The sequence below is a fragment of the Podarcis filfolensis genome (genome assembly GCF_964270895.1).
Source record: "Podarcis filfolensis genome assembly, chromosome: 16".
NCBI lineage: Eukaryota > Metazoa > Chordata > Lepidosauria > Squamata > Lacertidae > Podarcis > Podarcis filfolensis.
In genome coordinates this window covers 16,572,629-16,595,885 of record NC_139620.1, presented here as the reverse complement: position 1 = coordinate 16,595,885, position 23,257 = coordinate 16,572,629, and the positions used below count along the sequence as shown (strand labels likewise).

Below are 23,257 nucleotides of genomic sequence, written 5' to 3'. Positions count from 1 at the left end.
CCCTCCCTTGCAACTCTTCCCTCCCCTCCAACCTCCATCTACAGTCTTTTTATCTTCTGAATCATGTCTGAGCTCAAAACTTTGGTGCTGCACACTGACCCCCTCCCCCAAAGCACCTTCTGCCTGGAACAAGAAAGGAGCTTTGGTAGGAGAAGGGTGGGGTGGGGGGTATGGCAGAGTCATGTCCCAAGGAATGAAAGGGGAAAACACAAGGCAACCCCCCCCACCTCCTTCGTGGCCACTTCATCGCTGTAACGGTGTACCAGGTACACTCCGTTTCAAACTTAGTGTCTTCTGTTTGCTATCGAAAGTTGAATAAAAGTCTTTAATAAGAAAAACAACGATAGAGTTCTTGGTTGGGGGGTGTGTGCAGGGGGAAAGGGACCATCTGAGAATGTGCAGGACAGGTGGGTGGGGCTGCTTCATATTTGGACATACAGATTGCAAATATATTAGAGAGAGAAATCCAAAGATATAGTTGGAAAAAAGCCTTTATTAGGACCAACTAAATAAATGTCAAAGTAACCAAATTTCATAGTTTTGCCTAATGGCTGGAGGGCATGTACATCCTCACCCTGCTAAGGCCCTATCATTTTACATAGTCGAAGGTCCATTTTCCTGGACAGTTGAATTATTCTCTAAAACATTGGGGGGGGGACAGGTAGTTTTCCTGGCTTCATGAAAATAAAAATCCAAGTGCACATGTAGGATGCACACTACTTATTAGGACCAACTGGAAACTGTGATGAAGGTGTGAGCAAGCTTTTTAGCATCCCAGAAATCTTCCCCAGGCTTTGGGGCCACCAGCGACATCTTTTGCACTTGGTTGTCTAACCTCATTTGCATAAGTTCTCTTCCTCCTCCTAACTAGCTTAAACTAACTTCTCCTAACTAATTAAAACAGTCACCTTGGGCTCCCCCACCCCTCACTTCAACCATTTCCAGGAATGTTCCCCCTTATGGCTAGCATCAGCCTGAAGAAGCATTCTGAGGAACTTGAAAGCTGGCTCATTGCTTGAGTTATTTTAGTTTGTCCTAAATCATTAAATTTGGATTCACGTTTGGAGCTACTGACATAGAGGCAAAACATCTGGCCCTTATTAAGGTTGCAAACGAAAGGCATGAGAGTATGTGGGCAATGCCTGGTAAAATCCCCAGACAGCAGGGAGGGGGGTTGGCCCAACAGGCTTCCCCACAATCTGGACACCAGGGCTCTGCATGCCTCTTTCCCTTCCCTGGATCATGGCTCTTGAGATTTCAGTGGCATTGGCATCCATGGCGATTCCTCCTATATTTGTACCTTAACAAAGACTGAACTTCTCATGGGACCAGCAAAGAGGTGCAGTGCCTCTGTGTCCCTCTCCATGACCAACAAAGCAGAATGAATACTGTGGGGGGAGAGAAACTTGTTTATTCAATTCATGCAGCTTAATGGCGGTGCAAAATTATTTGGCCTAAAAGGGAAACCAGTTACCTCCTGGCTCTCATCTTTGTGAGCTTCACGATAGGCTTCTGGTGAGACATTTGCTGGGGCTGGACAAGCAAATCCTTACATTTCCATTGCACAAACAAGTTCAAAAAAAGACAGCAGTAGGGAGAACAGCACGCACCTCGACTTTATCCCATCCCTTGCCCATCACCTTCCATTGCAATCCTGGCTCACAGTGGGAGGTTGGCACATCCATTGGCATTGGGTAAGCCTACAACTTCACACAGCACATAGTTAAAACTATGGAACTCTCTCCCACAGGAGGCCGTGATGGCCACCAACTTGGATGACTTTAAAAGAGGATTGGATCAGCTCACGGAGGAGGAGGAGGAGACTGTCGGTGGCTGCTTGGGTCCTCCTGCTCATGGGTTTCCCTTTGGGGCATCTGGTTGACCACCAAGAGGCTGGGCTAGATAGGCTATTGGCCTGATCCAGCAGGGCTCTTATGTTCTTATCTCATTCTCCCATTTGTGGCCAGAAGGCAGCTCCATGCACTTGGTGGGCAGTTTGTAAGCCTCTGGTTGCACACAGGGAAGGAGAGCATTGGGGGCCTTTTTCAGGCCAAGGGCCAAATCCCCTTCTGGAAGCCACCTGCCAGTGGTGGGTGGGGCCAGGCACAAAAGTGGGTGGAGCAATATATGCAAATTTTACCTTTTTTACAAGGGGCTGGGTTCCACAGCCACTGGCACATGCCCCTCTCTATCCTCCATCCGGACAAGCCAAGCAACGGGCACAAACCATTCCCCTGATTTCCTGATGGTGCTCACAGCTGCCAAACCAAAGGGCCCTACCCTTTTGCAATTCCAAGTGAATGAGGCTGCTCTGCACCAGCCACCAACACACCCAAAAGGTAACAGGAATACAGGACTATGTAAAATTCTTTTTTGCTTCTATGCAACAAAGTTCTGTTCGAGGGAGACGAGAGACGCTCCACCTTGTCAAGACAAGCTGCTGCATCCCAAAGGACTGATGGAAACTACTGAATTGTAGAGTTAGAAAGGAGACCTCCTGCAATGCATGAAGAAAGTATCTGGAATAGAGATGCCCCACATGATTTGAGCACTTAAGTCACTTTTCACAGGGGAAGGAGCCATCTTTGAAACCCATATCTCTGTTGTCTTGTCACCTTGAAGGGTTGGGCCTAAGATGGCCTGCACGCACTACTTTTTCTCCACTCCCTGAACATGGGAAGCAAAATTGGATGTTTACCCACCCCAGTCTGAAGACCAAAGTGTGTGTATTGGTGTGTTTAATTGTGGCTCCAACACGGGGGGAAGGTTGTTGCATTTTCTTAGCTTCCCAAAAGCAAAAGGATGCTATGAGATTGCAGATTGTCTTCAGAACTGCTGGATCTTCCATCACTTTTTACAAGGAGTCAAAGGAGGGCAGCAGCAACCACCCACTGGATTTTCTTCCCTTGCTCATTTTTCCTGTGTGAAGTCCTTGCTTGAGTCCTTGCTCAAATTCCATGTTTTATTGTTCTTCTTTCTCTTCTTCCCCAGGTTTTTTGTGTGCAAAAAATCCAAGCTGGAGGGGGTGGTAAAGGAAAAGGGAGCAGAAGAAGGATATATAGATTAGCATGAGAAAAAGATGTTTTGTTTTTCAGCTACAGGGAACCTAGTCTTCTGATGTCTTGGGTTCAGGGCTCTCTAAACAACCTACTATATATCGAGCATTCATCCTGATTTGTCTGCAGGGAGGTTAGATGGCTCTGAGTCAAAGCAAGCAGCACCTCACATTTTCCTGTGCATTCCCATCATTTTCCATATTGCAAAAGGACCAAACTGTTCTGGGGCATGCTGTGGAAGAGCTCTGAATCAGCTATAATTTTGCAGCCTGAATTTTCTGGTATGAGATTGAATCCCATCTGAAAACAAGCCTGAAAATTTCCCCGAGATGAATCTTTGTGCTGCTCTGTCTCCATAGAGAAAAATCAGGTGGTAGAGAATGCCTAGGACTGTACCACTTTCAACCACAGGTGGATAATTGTATGTAGCTGCATATACTCTTGTGTCAATCTCAGTTTTCATGAACCTTTGGGAATAAACAGAAAGCTAGAATTTAAATCTCTCCCTGGCCCACTAGGTTCTCTTTATGTAGGGTTCCCTTCGCCACCTACTAGCTGCAATGGCTATCCTCTGCCTCCACAGTTGGAGGCAGCAAGGCTTCTGAATACCAGTTGCTGGAAACTACAGCAGGGAAGAGTATTGCACATGGTTGACCACTGTGAGAACAGGATGCTGGACTAGAAGGGCCCTCTTTGGCCAGATCCAACAGGCTCTTCTGATGTCCCTATGGTGACCTCCAAATGTTTCAGACCACGATTCCTGGGAGTTGTAGTCCAAAACATCTGGAAGGCACCAGGCTGCGGAAAGGGCACTTCCCTCCTGCCTGTGTCGACAGTCCCAGGAATTTTGTACCATGTGATTTTTCTTTTGGTGCTGTGTCCCAGCAATTAAGAATCCATAAGCTAGAAGGCCAAACTAGTCATGTGACCTGTTTAAGCTTGTCTCCCTGTGCAGGTGCAACCGGAGGCCGTTAGCATGACTCTTACCCTCCACAAACAGATGATAATCAGAGCCAGCAGCAGGAGCCCCCCAATGATGCTGCCAATCAGGATCCAGAGCGAAAGAGGGACCAGATTGGTCTGGATGATCTCCAAGATGGTCTGCAACGAGAAAGGGGAGAAATCTGCTGAATCCCAGCAAAAAGCCCACTGGTAGTGTTGGGAGGCGTGATGAGGATTCAGAGCTGGTTAGCTCAGACTGAAAGGGCATCACAAAAACAGCAAGAGAGCAGTTGACATGAACAGGGTTTTCTCACTGATTTCTCTTAAGCCTAAGCCCAATGCACTCAACTCTTTTTTTAAAAAAACACACACCAAGCTTTCATCCCTTATTGCTATTGTGAATACATATAGACAGGTCCCGCTTACCATACACATTGCATTCCCTGGAAATCATTCACTTGCATAACAAAGTCAACAATTTCCATTCATTCTTAAGGGGATTTTTTTTTTTGGCTGTGATGCAGAAGCTGCTGCAGCTCAGACCACCACAACCCCAGCCTTAGAAAGGCCAGCAGCCCCTCCTACCTCCCGTTGATGGGCAGCTTCTGGCAGCTGAAGGAGGCTCTCCTCTTCTTGGCTGGTCAGCGTGAACCTGCTCACAACCTTCACGGTCTTGAATTTAGCCTTCATCCACGAGATGGAAAGAAAAAGACAAGAAGGGTGTTTAGTAGTAGAAGAAGAAAAGCCTCCCAAGGCAGGTTCCCAGCTGGCAAGTGCATTTATTTTTGTTTATTTCATTCTTGCATTTATCCTCCAAGGGAGTGTGGTGCATATGGCTCTCCCTTACCCCACAACAATCCTGTAAGACTGAGAGGCTGTGATGCCCCTGGATTCTCAGCACAACACTGCTTTACTGAACAGAGGCAAGTTTGCCTTTTTAGGGGTTGCATTCCACAACCACCATCACCACCTCAACCTGCTACCAGATGCTCTCTAACCCTGTTGCGTTCTTGAACAAAGCAAAGAAGGAATTCCATCCTGGTGACTTTCAAACTCACCAGGTGCTTCCAGGGGAGTTTACTGCTCTATCTGAACAAATTGGACATGCAGGTTTTATGCAAGGTCCACACAGTCATAGTCACGACAGCCTGCACATGTACACACCTATCTACCTATGCACACAAACACATTCAGTCCAGATCAGTGGTGTAGCGTGGGGGGTGCAGGGGGGGCCGGCCGCACCGGGCGCAACATCTGGGGGTTAGGGTTAGGGTTAGGGGGCGCAAATTACTTGCCTTGCCCCGGGTGCTGACAACCCACGCTAAGCCACTGGTCCAGATTTTCCCATGCTACCAGTGAAGGGCATATAAGACCCTCTTAAGCAGGAATTCAAGGGTGCATGCATGAGAGAGGGCACAAAGCCTGAGCTCACCCTCCTGAAAAACTCATTGTGAACCGCTCTCAGCAGGTGGATGGAGACTTCCGCGTTCCTCTCGATGTGCGGCAGCTCACACTTCACCACTTGGCATCTGGCGTTGGTGCAATTCTGGCAGGAAAGAGAGACCTCAGCCCTTTCTTTGCCAAGACCCAATCAAAGCATGGGTGGAATTCTAGGCATTTTCTGTACCTTTCCCCAGCCTTCCCCACCCCCACCCCTACTTCACAACCTAGGCTGCCTTCCAGATGTGGGTGCATTATTTATTTAATTATATGTTGCATATTTAAGCCCCACCTTTCCCCCTCCAAGTAGATCAACATTCTCCAGCCCTCCTCATCTAATCCCCACAACAACCCTATGAGGTACGATAGGCTGAGAGGCAGTGACTGTATTCCAAGTTACCCAGGGAGCCTCATGGCTGAGTGGGGAACCCTGGTCTCCCAGTTACTAGTCCAACACCGTAACCACTGCACAACCCTGGCTAGCACCCCATCAGCAATTCTTGCTGTCCTCCTTTAAGCCTGCAACTGGAAGATCAATTCTTCTCTCGGGCTTCAAAAATCCAAATAACATTATGAAGTGGAGGGGAGTGGGTAGCCCCCCCCCTTTTACCAGGCCCAAATGGGGTGGCTTTCATTGGTAACATGGTGTGCATGTGGTAGGTTTAGGGGTTTTAATCTGTTTTAGTTTATTGCTGATTTTACTTTACAGTGGTACCTCGGGTTAAGAACTTAATTCATGCTGGAGGTCTGTTCTTAACCTGAAACTGTTCTTAACCTGAAGCACCACTTTAGCTAATGGGGCCTCCCGCTGCTGCCACGCCACCATCGCACAATTTCTCTTCTCATCCTGAAGCAAAGTTCTTAACCTGAGGTACTATTTCTGGGTTAGCGGAGTCCGTAACCTGAAGCGTCTGTAACCTGAGGTACCACTGTATATTTTGAATGTTTTAAAATATATGCTGTTAAATGTTTTTACTAATAATTGTATTGCTTTATTTTCTTTCTAAATTGCTATGAAGGTTTTTTAAAAAACAATCAAGCGGTAAATGGTTCTCATGAAATCTAAAAAAAAAATAAGTAAAAATTAGTGTACACACTCTGCAATCGTGGATGCAACATAAAATGGGGTGGGGGGAGATATCTCCACTTGGCACTCTCCCTATTTACCTTTCTGGATGGTACCATTTTAAATTGTGTTAAAACAATTTTAACTGACATTTTAGTTTGCACTAAAATGCTTGCAATGGAAAAGCAACAGCAGGGTTGTGATACAGACAGCCAGTCTTGAAGCTGCCTGAATCACAGTGAGGAAGCCAGACGAGGGAAAGTTGGAAAAAGGCAAATACATCTCCTCCTCTTGAGTTACTTTAAACCACACGACGGCACTCTTTGTGTTGCAATCTGGCCAGCACTTGTTTTTAGTTTTTATGTCTATGTTAACTTTACCCCAAAAAGCTGAGCCATTTTGTTTGCTATTCTCTCCAGACAAGATATCTATTATTTACTCTCTCATCTCCACTCATACTGTATATAGTTCCTGCATCAATAAGCCTTTAAACTCCAGAAACTGTAAGTGATTACTTCAATCAAATTCACCCAAACTGCAAGGTCTGCTAACAAGGCACTCACCAGTTTCTCTACGTGCACAAGTTCTTCTGGATGAACAGGGATCATCACACCACCAGCTGCATTTTGAGAGGCCTCTGTCAGATTTTGCATGGTGCAGGTCACCTGGAAAATGGAAATGGATATCAATATGTGTGAGGGGTCCTTCTAAGCTTTTCCTTGAGCACCTGCAGCAGACACCCAGGTCTCTGAACAGGAGCGGATTTCCTTCCCTCCCCTTATTCATGTTTGGCCCCTTCCCATTTTGTGCTCTCTGTCTCATCTCTTTTGGCATTAATATGTCCTAAACAATACCCAGCAGTAGTGCTATTTTTCTAGAAAAAGAGGTGCCGGAACTCACCATGAACACTGTCTTTGTTCTCTTATAATGGCAATAGCACCCACCTAAGAGGTGCTGGAACTGGCAAATTCTGGCTGAAAAAAGGCCCTGCTCAGCAGCCAGCTAAAATTAAGAAGAACCTGCTGAACCCAAAGTGCTAGAGGAAGTGGTCAGAGTTGTTTGCAAATTAAACTTTACTAAAGCTGGGCTTTTAGAACATTTAGATCTAAGGACTTGTATAAGAGGACCTTGTGAGCCATGAGCATAGGGAAAGTCTGGTTGCTGGATCAGGCCAAAGAGGGCCTATCTAGTCCAGCATCCTGCTCTCACAGTGGCCAACTAGATGCCCCAATGGCAACCACAAGAACATCCTTTGCCAGCAAGATAGTAGGTGTTCACTCTAAACCAGATTGCAGATTTTGAAACTGAGCAAATCAGCAACAGCAGCCTTCTAGGCCAAAACTGTCCCGATGTCATACATGGTGCATTGCCATGGCTGTGCAGGAGAACTTGCCGCCCCATGAGCAGCAATGTGTCATTTGGAATTTCCCCCTAAGACCCCAAATGACAGCAAGAACAGAGGCCCCAAAGTACTTATACTGGTGAAGGCCTAGTGACTCACGTTATCTGCAATGATGCGTGTGACAGAGAGGAATTCACTGTTCTGATAGGCTGTGGCAGGCAGGTCCATGACAAGGGAGAGATTCTCCACTGCATAACAGCCGAGGTTTTGCACCTACAAGGATGAGAAGAGTGTTCAACAGATGAAGCAAAAAACTGCACAAAACTTAAAAAAAAATCATGTAGGGTCACCATTTTTGGAAACTGGAACCTGAAACTGTGGATTTCTCTAAGCTGAACTTTGAAAATCTAATTGGGCATGAGCTATATACTCAGTCTCTGAACCCACAGGAGTGAACAGTGCCTTTGCCAGTTGCTTTTCTTCTTTTTCTATTAGGCACTGCAGTGGTGAGAAGAAAGATGGTCACAGTAATAAGTCAACAGGTGTGTCTGTGGAACCAGATGCCCAAAAGAAAGAGAGGGGAGCCTGTGGCTTTCTAACTGTTATCAGGCGCTGATCATCCCTGACCATTGGCCATGCTGGCCAGGGGGCTGATGGGAATGGGAGCTCAAAAGCTTCTGGGGGGCCAGCCCTGATCTTAAAGCATTGATACCCCAATTTTCCTGGGTCTGCTGGAGAAGCATTTAGTCATCTGAGTCCTGCAGTCTGGATTAAGCTTCGAGACTTAGACCCCTGATAAGCTAGACTTCTACACAGAGATATGCTTGTATATTTTTCTTTGAGGAGCCCCTACCTGCGATCTGAGGTGGTCCAGCCCAGGCACAGGTTCGCCACTGCCTTACTAATGCCGCTAATGATAAAGCGTGATATTCTGCAGAGGAGCCCTGCCAGAGAGAAAATTGGCCACCCTTCCCCGTGTTACTGCCGACATACAAACCCTGTCCCAACTCCTTATTTACCTTGACAGTAGTCCTGAACTCAGGGCTCATACCGCTTGGAAATGTTCCAACAGGATGCACCTCGTAGCGGTTCAGGGTAGACTCGCTGAGGGGGAGAAGAACCATAGAAAATAAGCCGGGTCAGTTCTAGATTGTGTAGGCCACAGTTTCCAATTTCTCCACGGCAACCCTTGCAAATAACCCAGATTGTTTGCTTACTGCACACTCTACAGAGATGACCCAGAGAGAGTCTCTCTACAGAGGTGATGAGAGAGCCAGTGTGGTGTAGTGGTTAAAAGCGGTAGGCTCGTAATCTGTTGAACCGGGTTCGCATCTCCGCTCTTCCACATGCAGCTGCTTGGGCTAGTCACACTTCTCTGAAGTCTCTCAGCCCCACTCACCTCACAGAGTGTTTGTTGTGGGGGAGGAAAGGAAAGGAGAATGTTAGCCGCTTTGAGACTCCTTCGGGTAGTGATAAAGCGGGATATCAAATCCAAGCTCTTTTATCAAATCCAAACCCAAGGCCTTTTGTTGCCTGAAGAAGAAAATCCATATACCTTCCACCTAGTCCCATCTCCTACGGTGATGTAGCAGTTAAGAGTGTCAGACCAGGGAGTGGGAGACCAGGGTTCGAATCCCCACTCAGCCATGAACCTCGCTGGGTGATGTTGGGCCAGTTACTCTCAGTCTAACCTACCTCACAGGGTTGTTGTGAGGATTAAATGAGGAGGGGGAGAACCATGTGAGCCACCTTGCGCTCCATGAAGAAAAAAGTGGGATATAAATGGTATACATAAATACAGTATTTATAAATTGACATCCTTTAATAGCACCTGTTTCTCCCCCTGGAAGGTAGGCCATGTAGATCAATTGTAACTTCATCTCTTTCCAAACTCCATATCCATTCCAATATCCCTTGATGGTTCAGGCAGCTATCCCTGGAGGGATATCCCAAAAGGAAGAGATCTTCCCAATCTATATATTATGAAAATGGGAGGCCTAGAGATGTCATCACCAATCCTTGTATTCAGACCACCCGTAATGACAGTAAGTGCTGTGGGATGTTTAGAGCTAATGAAACTCAAAAGGTTGTCAAGTTCAGCCCACCCATCTAAGGTAAGTAATGTAGGATAAATTAGTGTCGGATAGCCAGTCTCATATAAGCAAAATGCTTAAGTCTAATTAATGCATGAAGAGGTTTATGCCGTAGGGTAAGCTGTCCTGCCAGGCTTAGCTAAGTCACTCCACCTCAAGAGGAAGGAAGTCAAGTCTACTATTTCCCTCAGTCTACCATGCGAACTCCTATGTGTAAAGAGGAGCTGGTGGCTCCCAGCTCAGAACTCATGGCTTTCTGCAAGCCACCCTTGTGTTCCTATACAAATAATTTAGGAACTTTCACCACTTTGAAACTAACCTACCAAAGTTTTGCTGCCTGTGTTTTCTCAACACTGTACGGGAAAACACATGAATCTGACCTTTGAAGAGTTTGTAAGTAAACCATTGTTAACTTACCAAACATGTGGTCTTTTTCTATGCTAAGGGCAGAGGGGAGTTTTGGAACTTAAAGGGTAAAGGGACCCCTGACCATTAGGTCCAGTCGTGGCCGACTCTGGGGTTGCGGCACTCATCTCGCTTTATTGGCCGAGGGAGCCGGCGTACAGCTCCTCCGGGTCATGTGGCCAGCATGACTAAGCCACTTCTGGCGAACCAGAGCAGCGCATGGAAACGCCGTTTACCTTCCCGCCAGAGCGGTACCTATTTATCTACTTGCACTTTGACGCACTTTCGAACTGCTAGGTTGGCAGGAGCAGGGACCGAGCAACGGGAGCTCACCCCGTCGCGGGGATGTGAACCGCCGACCTTCTGATCGGCAACTCCTAGGCTCTGTGGTTTAACCCACAGCGCCACCCGCGAGGGCATATTAGACCTTTAAATAAACAGCCTATATATTTCCACACTTTACTTTGCTGCATATCTTGTGATTTTACATCTCTGCAGGGGTTCTCTCACAAAAGAGTACTTGCCCCAAACTTGGATTTTGCCATCCAGGGAATTCTCCTTTACGCGCCTATTTTTTTCCTTGCCAGCCAACAGTTAGAAGGGTAATCTAAGTATTAAGACAGGCCAGAGTAGTCCTTTTGGGGAGTTGTGTCAGAACTGAAAGCATCCCTGCATGAGGAACCAGAGCCTCGAATGTCAACAGAGATAAAAGGTAGCCATTGGACTGAATTAGCCACGTGATGATGGTGTTCACATTTGGTTTACTCTCCACCCTGGGGGAGCTGAATCATCATGCCAGGGACACCTTGCAAGGAGGGGGCTCCATCCTCTTATTCAGCCTACATGCAGCTCACTCTACACAGAGGTCCTCACCTGGTCAGCAAAAGGTCGGGCTCATAACGGATATAAGCAAGGGGCTGTGCCATGTTGTCGGTCAGGGTCTCATTCAATTCATGGCTGTCACTGCAGGAAAGATAATAGAATCATAGAATTGTTGGGCTAGAGGGGACCCAAAGCATCATCAAGTCCAACCCCTGTGCTGCAGGAATCTCAGATAAAGAAGGCAATCCAAATTCTATTTAAAAACATCCAGTGAAGGAGAGTCCACCACCTCCTGAGGTAGTCTATTCCACTGTCGAGCAGCTGTCCTGTCAGAAAGTTATTCTTACTGTTTAGTCAGAATTTCTTCCTTGTAATTTGAACTCATTAGGCCTCTGCAGCAGCAGAAAACAAGCTTGCCCCATCTCCCGTGTGACAGCCTTTCAGATATTTGAGCATGGCTGTCCTATCTGCTCTTAGCCTTCACTTCTGCAAGCTAAGCATCCTCAACTTCTTCAATCATTCCTCATTAGGCTCAGTTTTGAGGCCCTTGATTTTGAGGGCCACCCTCCTCTACACAACTTCTAGTTGGTCAAATGCAAAGCCAAATAACTTTACAGTCGTACCTTGGTTCTCGAACGCCTTTGTACTCGGGTGTTTTGGCTCTCGAACGCCACAAACCCAGAAGTGAGTGTTTCGGTTTGCAAATGTTTTTTTTGGAAGCTGAACATCCAACATGGCTTCCGACTGAGTGCAGGAAGCTCCTGCAGCCAATCGGAAGCCACGCCTTGGTTGTCGAAAGGTTCCAGGAGTTGTACGGACTCCCAGAACGGATTAAGTTTGACAACCAAGGTACGACTGTATTGTCATTGGCCATGACAAATCTGAATCAAAAATAAATACAAAGCTGAAGAGGTGGTTAGATAGATAGATAGACAGATAGATGATAGATATATGGCCTTCATTCTGACTTTTCCCTGGTTCTCACCTGCTGGCTGTGAGCTTCACCTGTGCTTTGTTCAGAAGGGTGGAACAGCTGAATTCAAACTCCAGGACAAAGGCTACCTGTGAAAGAGAGAAAAGAGAGAAACATTTCCGCAGCTGCTTTTTCTACACCATTCATAAACTCTGTACCACAGCTGTGTACGTGCCATACATTGGCTTCCCTCGATGAACTCTAGGAATTGTAGTTTGTTAAGAGCGCTGGGAATTGTAGCTCCATGGGAGGTAAACTACAGATCCTAAGATGCTTTGGGGGCAGTCATGTGCTTTAAGTGTATAGCGAGTACACAGCCCACGTCTTCCTTTAGCTGTCTTTTATTTTATTTTTCCTGCATGAAAAAATTGAATACTGTTCACCTAGGAAATGCTCCAAGGAACCCCGCTCTAAGGGGATCCTGAAGAGCTGCTCCTTCTTTCTCACCTTTGCTAAGGACCTGAAGACAGGGTAGCCCACACGGCAAGCTCGGGTTTGGGAAGACGGAGAGGTGCATTCCACCTTCACTGAGTTCTCCCCCTGTGGAAGGAAGGAGAGAGCAAAGCTGCAAAAGGAGAGAACCATCAAGCACATGGAATGGGATCCAGCTTCCTCAACTTGAGTTTCCACCTTTTGCTCTCCTGGCAAGAGCTTTCAGAAAGGTTCACGGGAGGCAGAGATCCAACGCGTAATGTTGCTACACCTCTGTGCTAGAGAAAACTGTGCCCATTCAATTTCTGCTTATCACACAGGTGTTCAAAGAGCCTTGGGCTGCGGAGGCCAGGTTGTATACCTTCTGGGCTACAGAAAACCTGCAGGATTTGGTAAACAGTCGCATATTCTCTGCTTTTGTTTTTTTAAAAAGAAAACACACACATAGACCGTGTGATTGTGACAAAGCACTGTTGGCTGCAAAGACAAAGCTAGAATCCTTGGTGCAATCTCAGAAGTGAGGGGAGTTGTTGAATTTCTGGAGCTCAAGTCCCTCCCCCAGCCCCCCAATAAGAAGAAATGAAGAAGCAGAATAAAGGATGTGAAAATATGCACATCTGCATGATTCACACAGGAGTTTTCAGGTTGGCACCATGACATTTAAGCCTCAGAGATGTGACAGCCTCTCTTTCCAGAATGCTATGGCAACTATCAGTCCTCCTGGAGCCAGCATCGTCCCTGGCCAGAGGGTGACCCTCAGTATCCTAGCGATCATTTCGTTCTGCTTCCAGCCCATCACTTTTGACCACAGCGGAACGTCAGTCGGGAACAGGGCCTCTGCTTTACCTTGAGCACGAGGCTGGAAAAGTGGAGGTTTCTGGAAAACCAAAGCCACAGGCTGGCATTGTAGGCGTTCTCCTGCTTGTTCTCCAGCAGGACGTCCACCAATACTTTCCGCTTCCCTTTGCGGATCACATGCGGCTTCTGCCTGGAACGAGAAGAGGAGATGGCAAACGCCTGCCTTGCAAAAGGTGAGGAGGGCAGGAGTCTTGATTTCTGCCCAGCCTCCCAATCAAATGATTCTCAAGCTGGTTATCATCAGCAACAGATCTCCTGCCACCTGTTACGGAGGAACTGGATTGACAGGGTCCTGGGCCAGGAGGACCAGCAAGTGACTGATGAACTAAGGTGATGAACTACTTGCTTGGCCTGATGTAGTGAAAGAGGGACCTTTCACTCTAATTCCTACCTGGATCCTGTGATGTCCATCTGAGCTCGCAACACCAGATCTGTTATACACTCATCGTCTTCACCACAATCCTTAAAGAAGGGGATCTAAAGAGAAAGCAAGAGGCAGGATGGTTCTGTGTGATGCAAACCCCTCTCCACAATATTATTAATTTATTAATTTATTTTTATTTTATATTGTATTATGAATTAATCACAAGTCAAAAACAGATAAACTTATATGAATAGGTTACACAACTATATAGTTCTCAAGCAAGGTACACAAAGGGGGAATGCTGCTCTGTTTCTAAAAGCAGCCGTATATGCATTAGATAAACTAGTCCTTTTAAAAATTCATTTCAGTAACTATACAATAAAATTAGACAAATACCACGTAGGTCATAATAAGGTCTAACTGTAATAATACAAAAATAATAATATCAGTAATAGCAAGAATTAAGTATCTCCAAAATGAAATCTTGACCCCCAGGTTAGCAAAGCAGAAAGCAGGTCTTGTAGGACATGCAGCAAAGATGGTTTGGTTTGACGTGCGGAATGGCATGGGCAGTTGGTAATGGGGCATCTGTGCATGTGCTACTCACCAATTTCTTAACACTGGTGGGTGATTTATCGTCCAGCACAGGGCCTGGCTCAGCATCATTCAGTGCAAACTTCACCAGGACTGCAACCGGCCTCAGGTAATCGGAGGTGTCCTGCAAAGGATAAACAAATCCAGGGTTGTCTTTAGACAGCAGGCCTGATAAAGATTCACAGCATTGCTGAGATTAAAACAGGAGAACACCATGCACCTTGGTGGTTTTTGGAATATTTTAGCGTGATTCCTGCATTGCAGGGGGTTGGACTAGATGACCCATGGGGTCTCTCTCTGCATCAGTCGGAGTCAGAACTGACCCACCCACACTTGTACTCACAATCACGTGGAAACGGACTGCCGAGCAGGTTGTCCTGCCCACGGTGGCCCGGGTCCTCTTCTGCAGCAGCTTTTGGGAGTTGCCATCGAAGACGGCCCTTGCCCCAAACTTCCTGTCATCCAGGGAGACGTTGTACTTTATACCTAGGGCCAAGCAGTGAGTGGAGTCAAGCAAAGCCAGCCTTTGCTAACCGTGGACTACATTTCCCATCCTCCTTGGGCACTGGCCATGGGGGCTGGGGCTGGTGGAAGCTGCAGTCAGAAACTTATGGAGGGTCCTAGGCTGGTGATGCCTGGTTTCAGTCATGTGATCAGCCAACAGCCAATCGCAAGGCTCCTCAAGAGCTGGCCCAGAGGTGCTGCAAGGTAGTTTAAGATTAGGGCAGGCATAGGCAAACTCAGCCCTTCAGATGTTTTGGGACTATAACTCCCATCATCCCTGACCACTGGTCCTGTAGGGATGATGGGAGTTGTAGTCTCAAAACATCTGGATTGCCGAGTTTGCCTATGCCTGGATTAGGGGCACAGGCCTACAGGCACAAAAATGAGTTTAGATTTAAAGTATCACAGAAGGCAAGCTGCCTGATTTCTCATCCATATCCCCCTGGATAAATTCTTCAACAAATTTGCCCCCTGCCCCAGATTGCCCCCAATCAGCTTCCCGTTAATTAATTTACCCCCAGTTAATTTTCCAACCGAACCTGGTTGCAAATCAATTTCCCTTCCATTGCCCCCATTCATTATCCTGTAAATAATCTTTAGTTAAAAGTTACCTTTATCTATCTATTCCATCCCCAAATTAAGACCCCACCTTGCAACCCAGATAACACTCCAATTCAAGTTTTCTCCAAATGCATTAACTGCCCAGAAACAGTCCAGAGGACACCGTGGAGAAGATCCTGCCAACCCCTAACAACTCGCCTGCCGAGAGGGCGCTACTCACTGAAGTGGCTGTCCCTCGGGCCCAGAGACCGGGAAGACACCCTGAAGCAGATGTTTGCCGTCACACAAAGAGACTCCTTTCTGTTCCTCTGGCAGTTCTTCTGAATCACATTGATGGACGGAGGGTTAGCAGTGACCGAAGTGTTGACCTGCACAATCCTCCTTGACCTGCCCCCCTCAGCAAGAAGGAAAATGATATTGTTAAATAAAAAAAAATTCCCAAAGTTGGGCCTAAGGTCTGTGCTATACAACTGAAGCAATATCGTATCACTTTAAACAGTCATGGCTCCCCTGCAAAGAATCCTGAGAGTTATTAGGAGACCCCTTATTCCCCTCACAGAGCTACAATTCCCAGAGTTCCCTGTGAAAGTGAAAAGGGATTGATTGCTAAACCACTCGGGGAACTGTCGCTCTGGAAGGGGAATATGGATCTTTCAACAGCTCTTAAAATACTACAGTTTCCTTTGGGGAGACTGTGATTGTTTAAAGTGGTATGATACTGCTTTGAGGGGCAGCGTGGTGTAGCGGTTAGAGTATCAGACTAGTCCCTGGGGAGAGACCAGTGTTCAGATTCCCATTCAGCCATGAAGCTCACTTCAATGACCTTGATGTTCCCTCTGCCCGGGTGCAGCCTTCATTCCCTTCCACCTTCCAGCTCCCCTCACCTCAACACCACCGCAGCACCCTGTGCTCCAACGGCAAGGTCCACCAGGCCATCTCCATCCAAATCGATTTGCCCGTCCAAGCTGCGGCCAAAGTAGCGGAGGCCTCGGCGGAGGCCGGCCGACTCAATGCGCTGTCAGAAAGAGCAAATCAAAAGCTGAAGACACACAGAATGTGTGAAGCCCCGACAATAACGGACTGGCATTACAAGCTACAAGAATTTGCTGATATGACGCAGTTAACAAATACCCTGAGAGGCAATTCAAAACAAAAATTTATGGAAAAGTGGGATAGATATAAAACATATGTTCAAAAATACAGTAAAGGTTTGCTATCTATGCTAGCATTTGATTGACATTGGAGTGAGACTGAGTTAAGAAATAAGACTAACAGCACATATTGATATAGGAATGAATTAGATAATATGTAAAAAATATATATAATAATAAGAGTACATTCATTTGTAAAAAAGGAATATACAACGGGAAAGACAGGAAGTCTAGTGTGTTGGTATGTATATGATTTGGGAGGGATTGTTTTTGTTTTTTCTCTTTGTTCTTTCTTTTTTTTGTTTAATTTTCTTTCTTGGTATATAAAACTTGTATATAATTTTTGTATACATGTTGGAAATTATATTATAATATGTCCTGTAATGTAATATGACAACGTTTACCGATGTAATATAAGAATGTTAACAAATAAATAAAATGCAAATCCAAAAAGAAAAAGGGGGGGGAAGAATGTGGGGTGTTTGGTTTTAATTAGTGAGGCTGCTCTGTAAGAGCCCTCACTGCAGTCATTCCAAATGTACTTAAGAACATAAGAGCCTGCTGGAACAGGCCGAAGGAGACCCCGTCTAGTCCAGCCACTTGTTCTCACAGTGAGCAACCAGATGCCCCAATGGGAAGCCGTCAAGTGGGACCTGAACTCAAGAGCCCTCTCCCCTTCTGTGGTTTCCAGAAGCATCACTGCCTCCGAGAGAGGAGGAAGAGCACAGCCCTCGTGGCAAGTAGCCATTGACAGCCCCCTCCTTCATTAATTTGTCTAATCCTCTTTTAAAGTCATCAAGGTTGGTAGCAATCCCTGCCTCCTGTGGCAGAGAGTTCCATAGTTAAACCATGTGCTGGATTTTCTTTTACCTGTCCTGAACTTAGTGCGGTGAGAGAATCAGAATCAAAAATCAAAATGATACGAGGACATTGCTTAATTTTGTTATCTATGGTTTTCTTTCTCATTTCTCTCTCTTACATTTTACATTTTACTCTTCTCTTTTGCTATTGGTTTTCGTTGATATATTTTTGTATGTACTGTCATGGTTAAAAATGAAATAAATAGTTATTTACCAAAGGCAAAAAAGAATCAAAACAAAATTGACAGGTTGGAGCCGAAACCTAAAACAGCTTGTGATAGCGCTGCATTTAGTGGCAATAAAATAAAATTGAAGGTGCATGTTTAGGATGAGGGAGGGAGATTTGGCCTGGCAGGAGCACAGCTTAGAAAGGGCATGAGCTGAACATCACCCAGCAGCGTGACTTGCCTGCTAAAAACACAAATGCCATCTTAAGCCCCCCAGATCATGGGAAGTGAATAGGAACAGGGCCTGGGGGTGGAAATGGCAAGGGGCACCGATTTTAGCTAAACACTGGGGGAAATGTCCTAGTGGGAAGAGCTGTTGGAATAGTGGGGAGCACTCAAACACTGGAGCCGGACACTGGCTCCCACTCACCTGTTTGAAGCGGGGCAGCACCGTGGTGCGGTAGCCATGATAGATGTAGACTGCCCCCTGGTGGTTGTCCTCCAGCGGTGCGCCTACCACAACGTCATTGTAGCTGTCGTGATTAAGGTCAGGGACAGCCAGGAGGGAGTAGCCAAAACGAGCGTCTTGAGGTTTCGGGTCAGCATGGAGGGTCCCGTTGAAAGACACGAGCAACTTCAGAAGAGGGAGAAAGGTTGAAATGGGAGGCACAGTGGAGCCATTGGGCATTGGCTTCAGGATAGAAAACCCCCTCCCCATAATGGTGTGCTGTGAAGCACTGTGAGGAAGGCTCAGGACCATAGCTGTCAACCTTCCCTTTTTTTGTGGGAAATTCCCTTATTCCAGCGCCGTTTCCCGCTGCTTCCCGCTGCTATCCCGGATTGTTAGATATCCCGTAGACTGTCCCCGGGACAGGTGAAGCTGCTGATCGATTTTCAAGGCTGCTGATCCCTTATTTTCAAATCTGAAAGTTGACAGCTATGCTCAGGACTGAAGCACATACAGAAGGTCCCAGTTTCAACTGGGTCATCTCTAGTTTAGAGGATCTCAGATAGCAGCTGAGAAAGTTCCTTCTCTGCCTCAGATCCTGGAAAGCGAATTCTCAGCAAAGTACTGTACTGGGCAATCTGACCCGGGATAAAGCACCTATGCTCAGCCAACAAAACATGGCATTGCTTTGGACAACGGCTCCCATCATCCCTGACCACTGGCCATTCTAGCAGGGGCTGATGGGAGTTGTAGTCCAAAACACCTGGGAGGGAAGGCATCAGGTTGGGGAAGGCTGAGTGCCGCAATATAAGTATTGCACTTTTTGTTGCAGGATGAGGTTCCAGGTGGGTCATGTGTCAGAAGAGTTTGAAATTTACTGGCTTTGTAAGCACCTCTCCCATGTGAAAAATATTTCTTTGCTCAGCAGAGGTCAGCCTTCCTGTTAACACTTGGGAGGAGAGAGTTTGGCAATTAGCAGACAATGATAAGCTTACTCAAGAATGCAGGAGAGCCAGAGGAGTAGCCCTAATAAAGTTGTTCAAACTTGGTACCCATTTAGGGGACTGAAGGTGGCTGGGAACTTCCTAGAGGGACACTTCCTTGTCTACTTCATTGCCAGGATAAACTCAAATATTAGGGAAATTTTAATGTTTGATGTTTCATTCTGTTTAATATTCTATTGGGAGCCGCCCAGAGTGGCTGGGAAAACCCAGCCAGATGGGAGAGGTATAAATAAATAAATCATCATCATCATCATCATCATCATCATCATCATCATCATCACTACTAGTTGCTGTTGTTGCTGCTGTATTGTACTAATGTATGATGATAGAGACATTGTCATTTCCCATTGCTATTGTCTGTATTCCTGCTAACTGTTTATAGAAAACCCTTAATTAAAAAGAGGTTTTTTAAAAACCAAAACAACAACACTCACCTGCCCCACTTTGTAGATGTAAACGCGGCCTGTCTCTTTGTTCTGTGGGCCCAGGTACATGGGGGCAGCCACCAGCAGTACATCTGTGATTCCATCTCCGTTCACGTCCACTGGACACATTTCACTGCCAAAGTAGGAGCCAATCTGCAGAGAAAGACGCCACCTGCTATGTCAGAACTGCACAAGTTCTTCTGCACTGGACATCAGAGCAATCCTGCACCTTAAGCCTGATTTTGCACATGTTTCCAGATCTCAGTAAATAAAGATGCACCCCCAGATACCTACCGTATTTTTCGCTCTATAGGACGCACTTTTTCCCCTCCAAAAATGAAGGGGAAATGTGTGTGCGTCCTATGGAGCGAATGCAGGCTCCCTGGCTTCAGCGATAGCAAGGCAAAGCCTCCGAAGCCTGCGCTCCGGAGGCTTTGCGTTGCTTCCGCTGAAGCCAGGAGAGTCTGCTCTTTGAGGCTGGCGGTGGGGAAAGCAGCGCTTCCCCCATTGCCAGCCCCAGAGATTGGGGGGCAGTGGGAAGGCGCGCAACGCCTTCTCGCTACTCTCCAACCCAGGTTTGAGGCTGGCGGTGGGGAAAGCAGCGCTTCCCCCATCGCCAGCCCCAGAGGATGGGGGGCAGCAGGAAGGCGCGCAACGCCTTCCCGCTACTCTCCAACCGGGGTTTGAGGCTGGCGGTGGGGAAAGCAGCGCTTCCCCCATCGCCAGCCCCAGAGATTGGGGGGCAGTGGGAAGGCGCGCAACGCCTTCCCGCTAGTCTCCATCCCGGGTTTGAGGCTGGCGGTGGGGAAAGCAGCGCTTCCCCCATCGCCAGCCCCAGAGGATGGGGGGCAGCAGGAAGGCGCGCAACGCCTTCCCGCTAGTCTCCATCCCGGGTTTGAGGCTGGCGGTGGGGAAAGCAGCGCTTCCCCCATCGCCAGCCCCAGAGATTGGGGGGCAGCGGGAAGGCATGCGACACCTTCCCGCTACTCTCCAACCCTCCTGCGGGCTTTTGCGGGAGATGGAGGAATTCCCCCACCTCCTGCAAAAGCAGGCAAAAGCCGTGCGCTCTTTAAAGGGGCTGCACGGCTTTGCTGGCTTTTCTAGGAATTCCCCCACCTCCTAGAAAAGCCCGCAGGAGCCGCGCAGCCTTTAAAGAGCGAGCGGCTCTTGGGGGCTTTTCCCCAAGGAGGGAGAAGGGACTGACTGGCCGAGTCAGTCCCTTCTCCCTCCTGCGGGCTTTTGCGGGAGATGGGGGAATTCCCCCACCTCCCGCAAAAGCAGGCAAAAGCCGTGCGCTCTTTAAAGGGGCTGCACGGCTTTGCTGGCCTTTCTAGGAATTCCCCCACCTCCTAGAAAAGCCCGCAGGAGCCGCGCAGCCTTTAAAGAGCGAGCGGTTCTTGGGGGCTTTTCCCCAAGGAGGGAGAAGGGACTGACGGGCGTTTCAGTCCCTTCTCCCTCCTGGTCGAAAAGCCCGCAGGAGTCACGCGGGGCTCCTGTGGGCTTTTGCGGGAGGTGGGGGAATTCCGCCACCTCCCGCAAAAGCAGGGAGAAGGTCTTGGAGTAGCGCACAGGCTGCGTGCAGCCTGTCCACTGCTCCCAGAGCTGGGGGGGGGAATCATATTTTTTCCTTGATTTCCCCCCCTGAAAACTAGGTGCGTCCTATCGTCCGGTGCGTCCAATCGTGCGAAAAATACGGTAAATGCAAACTCAGAGGTCCAGGGGGCAATTTCATGGCTATCTATCCATCTTATCTATCTATATCTATCTATCTATCTATCTATCTATCTATCTATCTATCTATCATCTATCTATCTATCTATCTATATCTTATCTATCTATCTATCGTGTGTGTGTGTGTGTGTGTGTGTGTGTGTGTGTGTGGTCAGGCAAGACTCAGAATCTTGAGGAATTCAGAGTTTTCAATACCTGCTCTTTATAAAGCACCACCTGCATAGATGGCGCTGTAGAAAAAAAACTAATGCATTCAGGTATTTACATTCAGGTTCAGAGGGTATTTCAGTTCAGTCCTCAATCCATAATGACCCCACCACCCCCAACCCATCCTTGGCTGCTATAAATTGTGCTGGAAACCGCCTCCGTCTAATTGGACCCCAAAGTTCTGTGTCACAAATTCTTGTTGTGCCTGCAAAGATAGTGGAAGGGTTGCATCTCCCTTCCCTAAGGAGCAGCACCCCTAACCCCTGCCTCCTCCCACCATAATGAGTTAGGGCCTCAGCCATACCCAGCAGGTGAGGTTATATGAAAGGGAGGAGTGTCTCTGATCATGTGCAGACTGTCTTTTACTCTCTTCTCTCAGTAACTGCACACATATTCGGGAATGAAAGAACAAAGTTTCTAGGGACGTGGTTGTCACTCCAGAACTCAGCTACTATCATCTCCACTACCCTGAAACTCACTTGGTCCCCGGTAAGGGCCTGGGAAATCGTTACGCTGCCATCACTGCTCATCTCAAACAGGATCACTTTCCCCTTGTGCTTGAAGCGGGGGGCACCAGCCACATACAGCCCCTTCCCGTTCCTGAGTTTGATAGAGGAGACTGTGTATCCTGGGGAAGGAAAAGAGAGAGAGAAATAATAAAGTTGTGCAGACTCTTGTTTTGCCCTGAAGTAATTGGCTAGCTTTTCACTCACAGCTTAAGTTTTTCTTTCTGCAAAATGGGAACAAGCACTGACTGGCCTCACACACTTGGTGAAAGGGGAAAGCAAAGGACTGCCTTGCTTTTATTCATCCTACATAAGCAAGGGTTTAAAAAACAAACAAAAACAAACGAATCTCACTTTAGTTTTCTATTCTTTCACCCGCTCAACAGGAGCCATGCTTGAAACATGCTGGGATCATTTTATCACCTTGATTTTGGAAACAAATAGCCATTGAGAATTGGGGAGATGCAGTGAAGAACAGGCCTGCCAGCTGCCTTGACTATTACAGTGGTACCTCAGGTTATATACGCTTCAGGTTACATACGCTTCAGGTTACAGGCTCCACTAACCCAGAAATATTGCTTCAGGTTAAGAACTTTGCTTCAGGATGAGAACAGAAATAGTGCTCCGGCGGCACGGCAGCAGCAGGAGGCCCCATTAGCTAAAGTGGTGCTTCAGGTTAAGTACAGTTTCAGGTTAAGTACGGACCTCCGGAATGAATTAAGTACTTAACCTGAGCTACCACTGTAAATGAAACCTCCATGTACAGGGCAAGTCTACCTGTGGATACCAGGGGAGGACTACTGGCTTCCTGATCTCCTTGTGGACTTCCCAGAGGCCTCTATGATGTTGCACTAGAAGACCTCTGGCCTGATCCTGCAGGTGGTCTGATTTTATCTTTGTGCCCTTTGTGGGTCCCCACTCTTTCCCTCCCTGTATAATGGGAAGCGGCATCCTTCCTTACCCAGATAGGCTGCGTGGTTTTTCAGCCTCAGGGGGAACTCCCTCTCAAAGGCCTCCCTTGGCGGGATGAGCCGCCCATTCCTGCTCTCCTTCAAGACTGCGCCATCCCAGTCATATGCCCCTACCATGCCAAAGAGGATCCCGTCCTGCCAGGGAACAAACAGATACATAAGCAGTCCAGCCAGACAACACAAGTAAGACTGCAGCCGAAACCATTTGCCCCTGCCTTTCACGCAGTGATACCAGAGGTGGCCAGCAGGGGGCGTACCATTTGCTGTTGCACCATGACTCCCATCAGCCCCAAGCAGCAATGGCCACTGGGCAAGGGCTCATGGGAAACTGAGTC

The 23,257-nt window shown here is 47.4% G+C and overlaps 1 protein-coding gene across 1 annotated transcript in view; it reads right to left on the bottom strand.

Moving 5' to 3' along the window:
- Positions 1–1,393: 1,393 nt before the first annotated feature.
- The window catches only part of ITGA10 (integrin subunit alpha 10), a 59,115-nt gene continuing 37,251 nt past the window's right edge, over positions 1,394–23,257 (bottom strand). Inside the window, exons 11-30 of the mRNA XM_083589366.1 lie at positions 22,913–23,057; positions 21,925–22,073; positions 19,517–19,660; positions 18,061–18,264; positions 16,337–16,467; positions 15,673–15,839; positions 14,731–14,873; positions 14,401–14,511; positions 13,821–13,906; positions 13,418–13,559; positions 12,587–12,679; positions 12,152–12,228; positions 11,218–11,307; positions 8,866–8,950; positions 8,006–8,119; positions 7,068–7,169; positions 5,431–5,544; positions 4,584–4,682; positions 4,044–4,157; positions 1,394–3,016 (exon numbers count right to left, since the gene is read on the bottom strand). Of these exons, the coding sequence (XP_083445492.1) occupies positions 2,963–3,016; positions 4,044–4,157; positions 4,584–4,682; positions 5,431–5,544; positions 7,068–7,169; positions 8,006–8,119; positions 8,866–8,950; positions 11,218–11,307; positions 12,152–12,228; positions 12,587–12,679; positions 13,418–13,559; positions 13,821–13,906; positions 14,401–14,511; positions 14,731–14,873; positions 15,673–15,839; positions 16,337–16,467; positions 18,061–18,264; positions 19,517–19,660; positions 21,925–22,073; positions 22,913–23,057 (2,364 nt within the window). The 3' untranslated portion in view covers positions 1,394–2,962. The remainder of the gene's footprint in view (positions 3,017–4,043; positions 4,158–4,583; positions 4,683–5,430; positions 5,545–7,067; positions 7,170–8,005; positions 8,120–8,865; positions 8,951–11,217; positions 11,308–12,151; positions 12,229–12,586; positions 12,680–13,417; positions 13,560–13,820; positions 13,907–14,400; positions 14,512–14,730; positions 14,874–15,672; positions 15,840–16,336; positions 16,468–18,060; positions 18,265–19,516; positions 19,661–21,924; positions 22,074–22,912; positions 23,058–23,257) is intronic.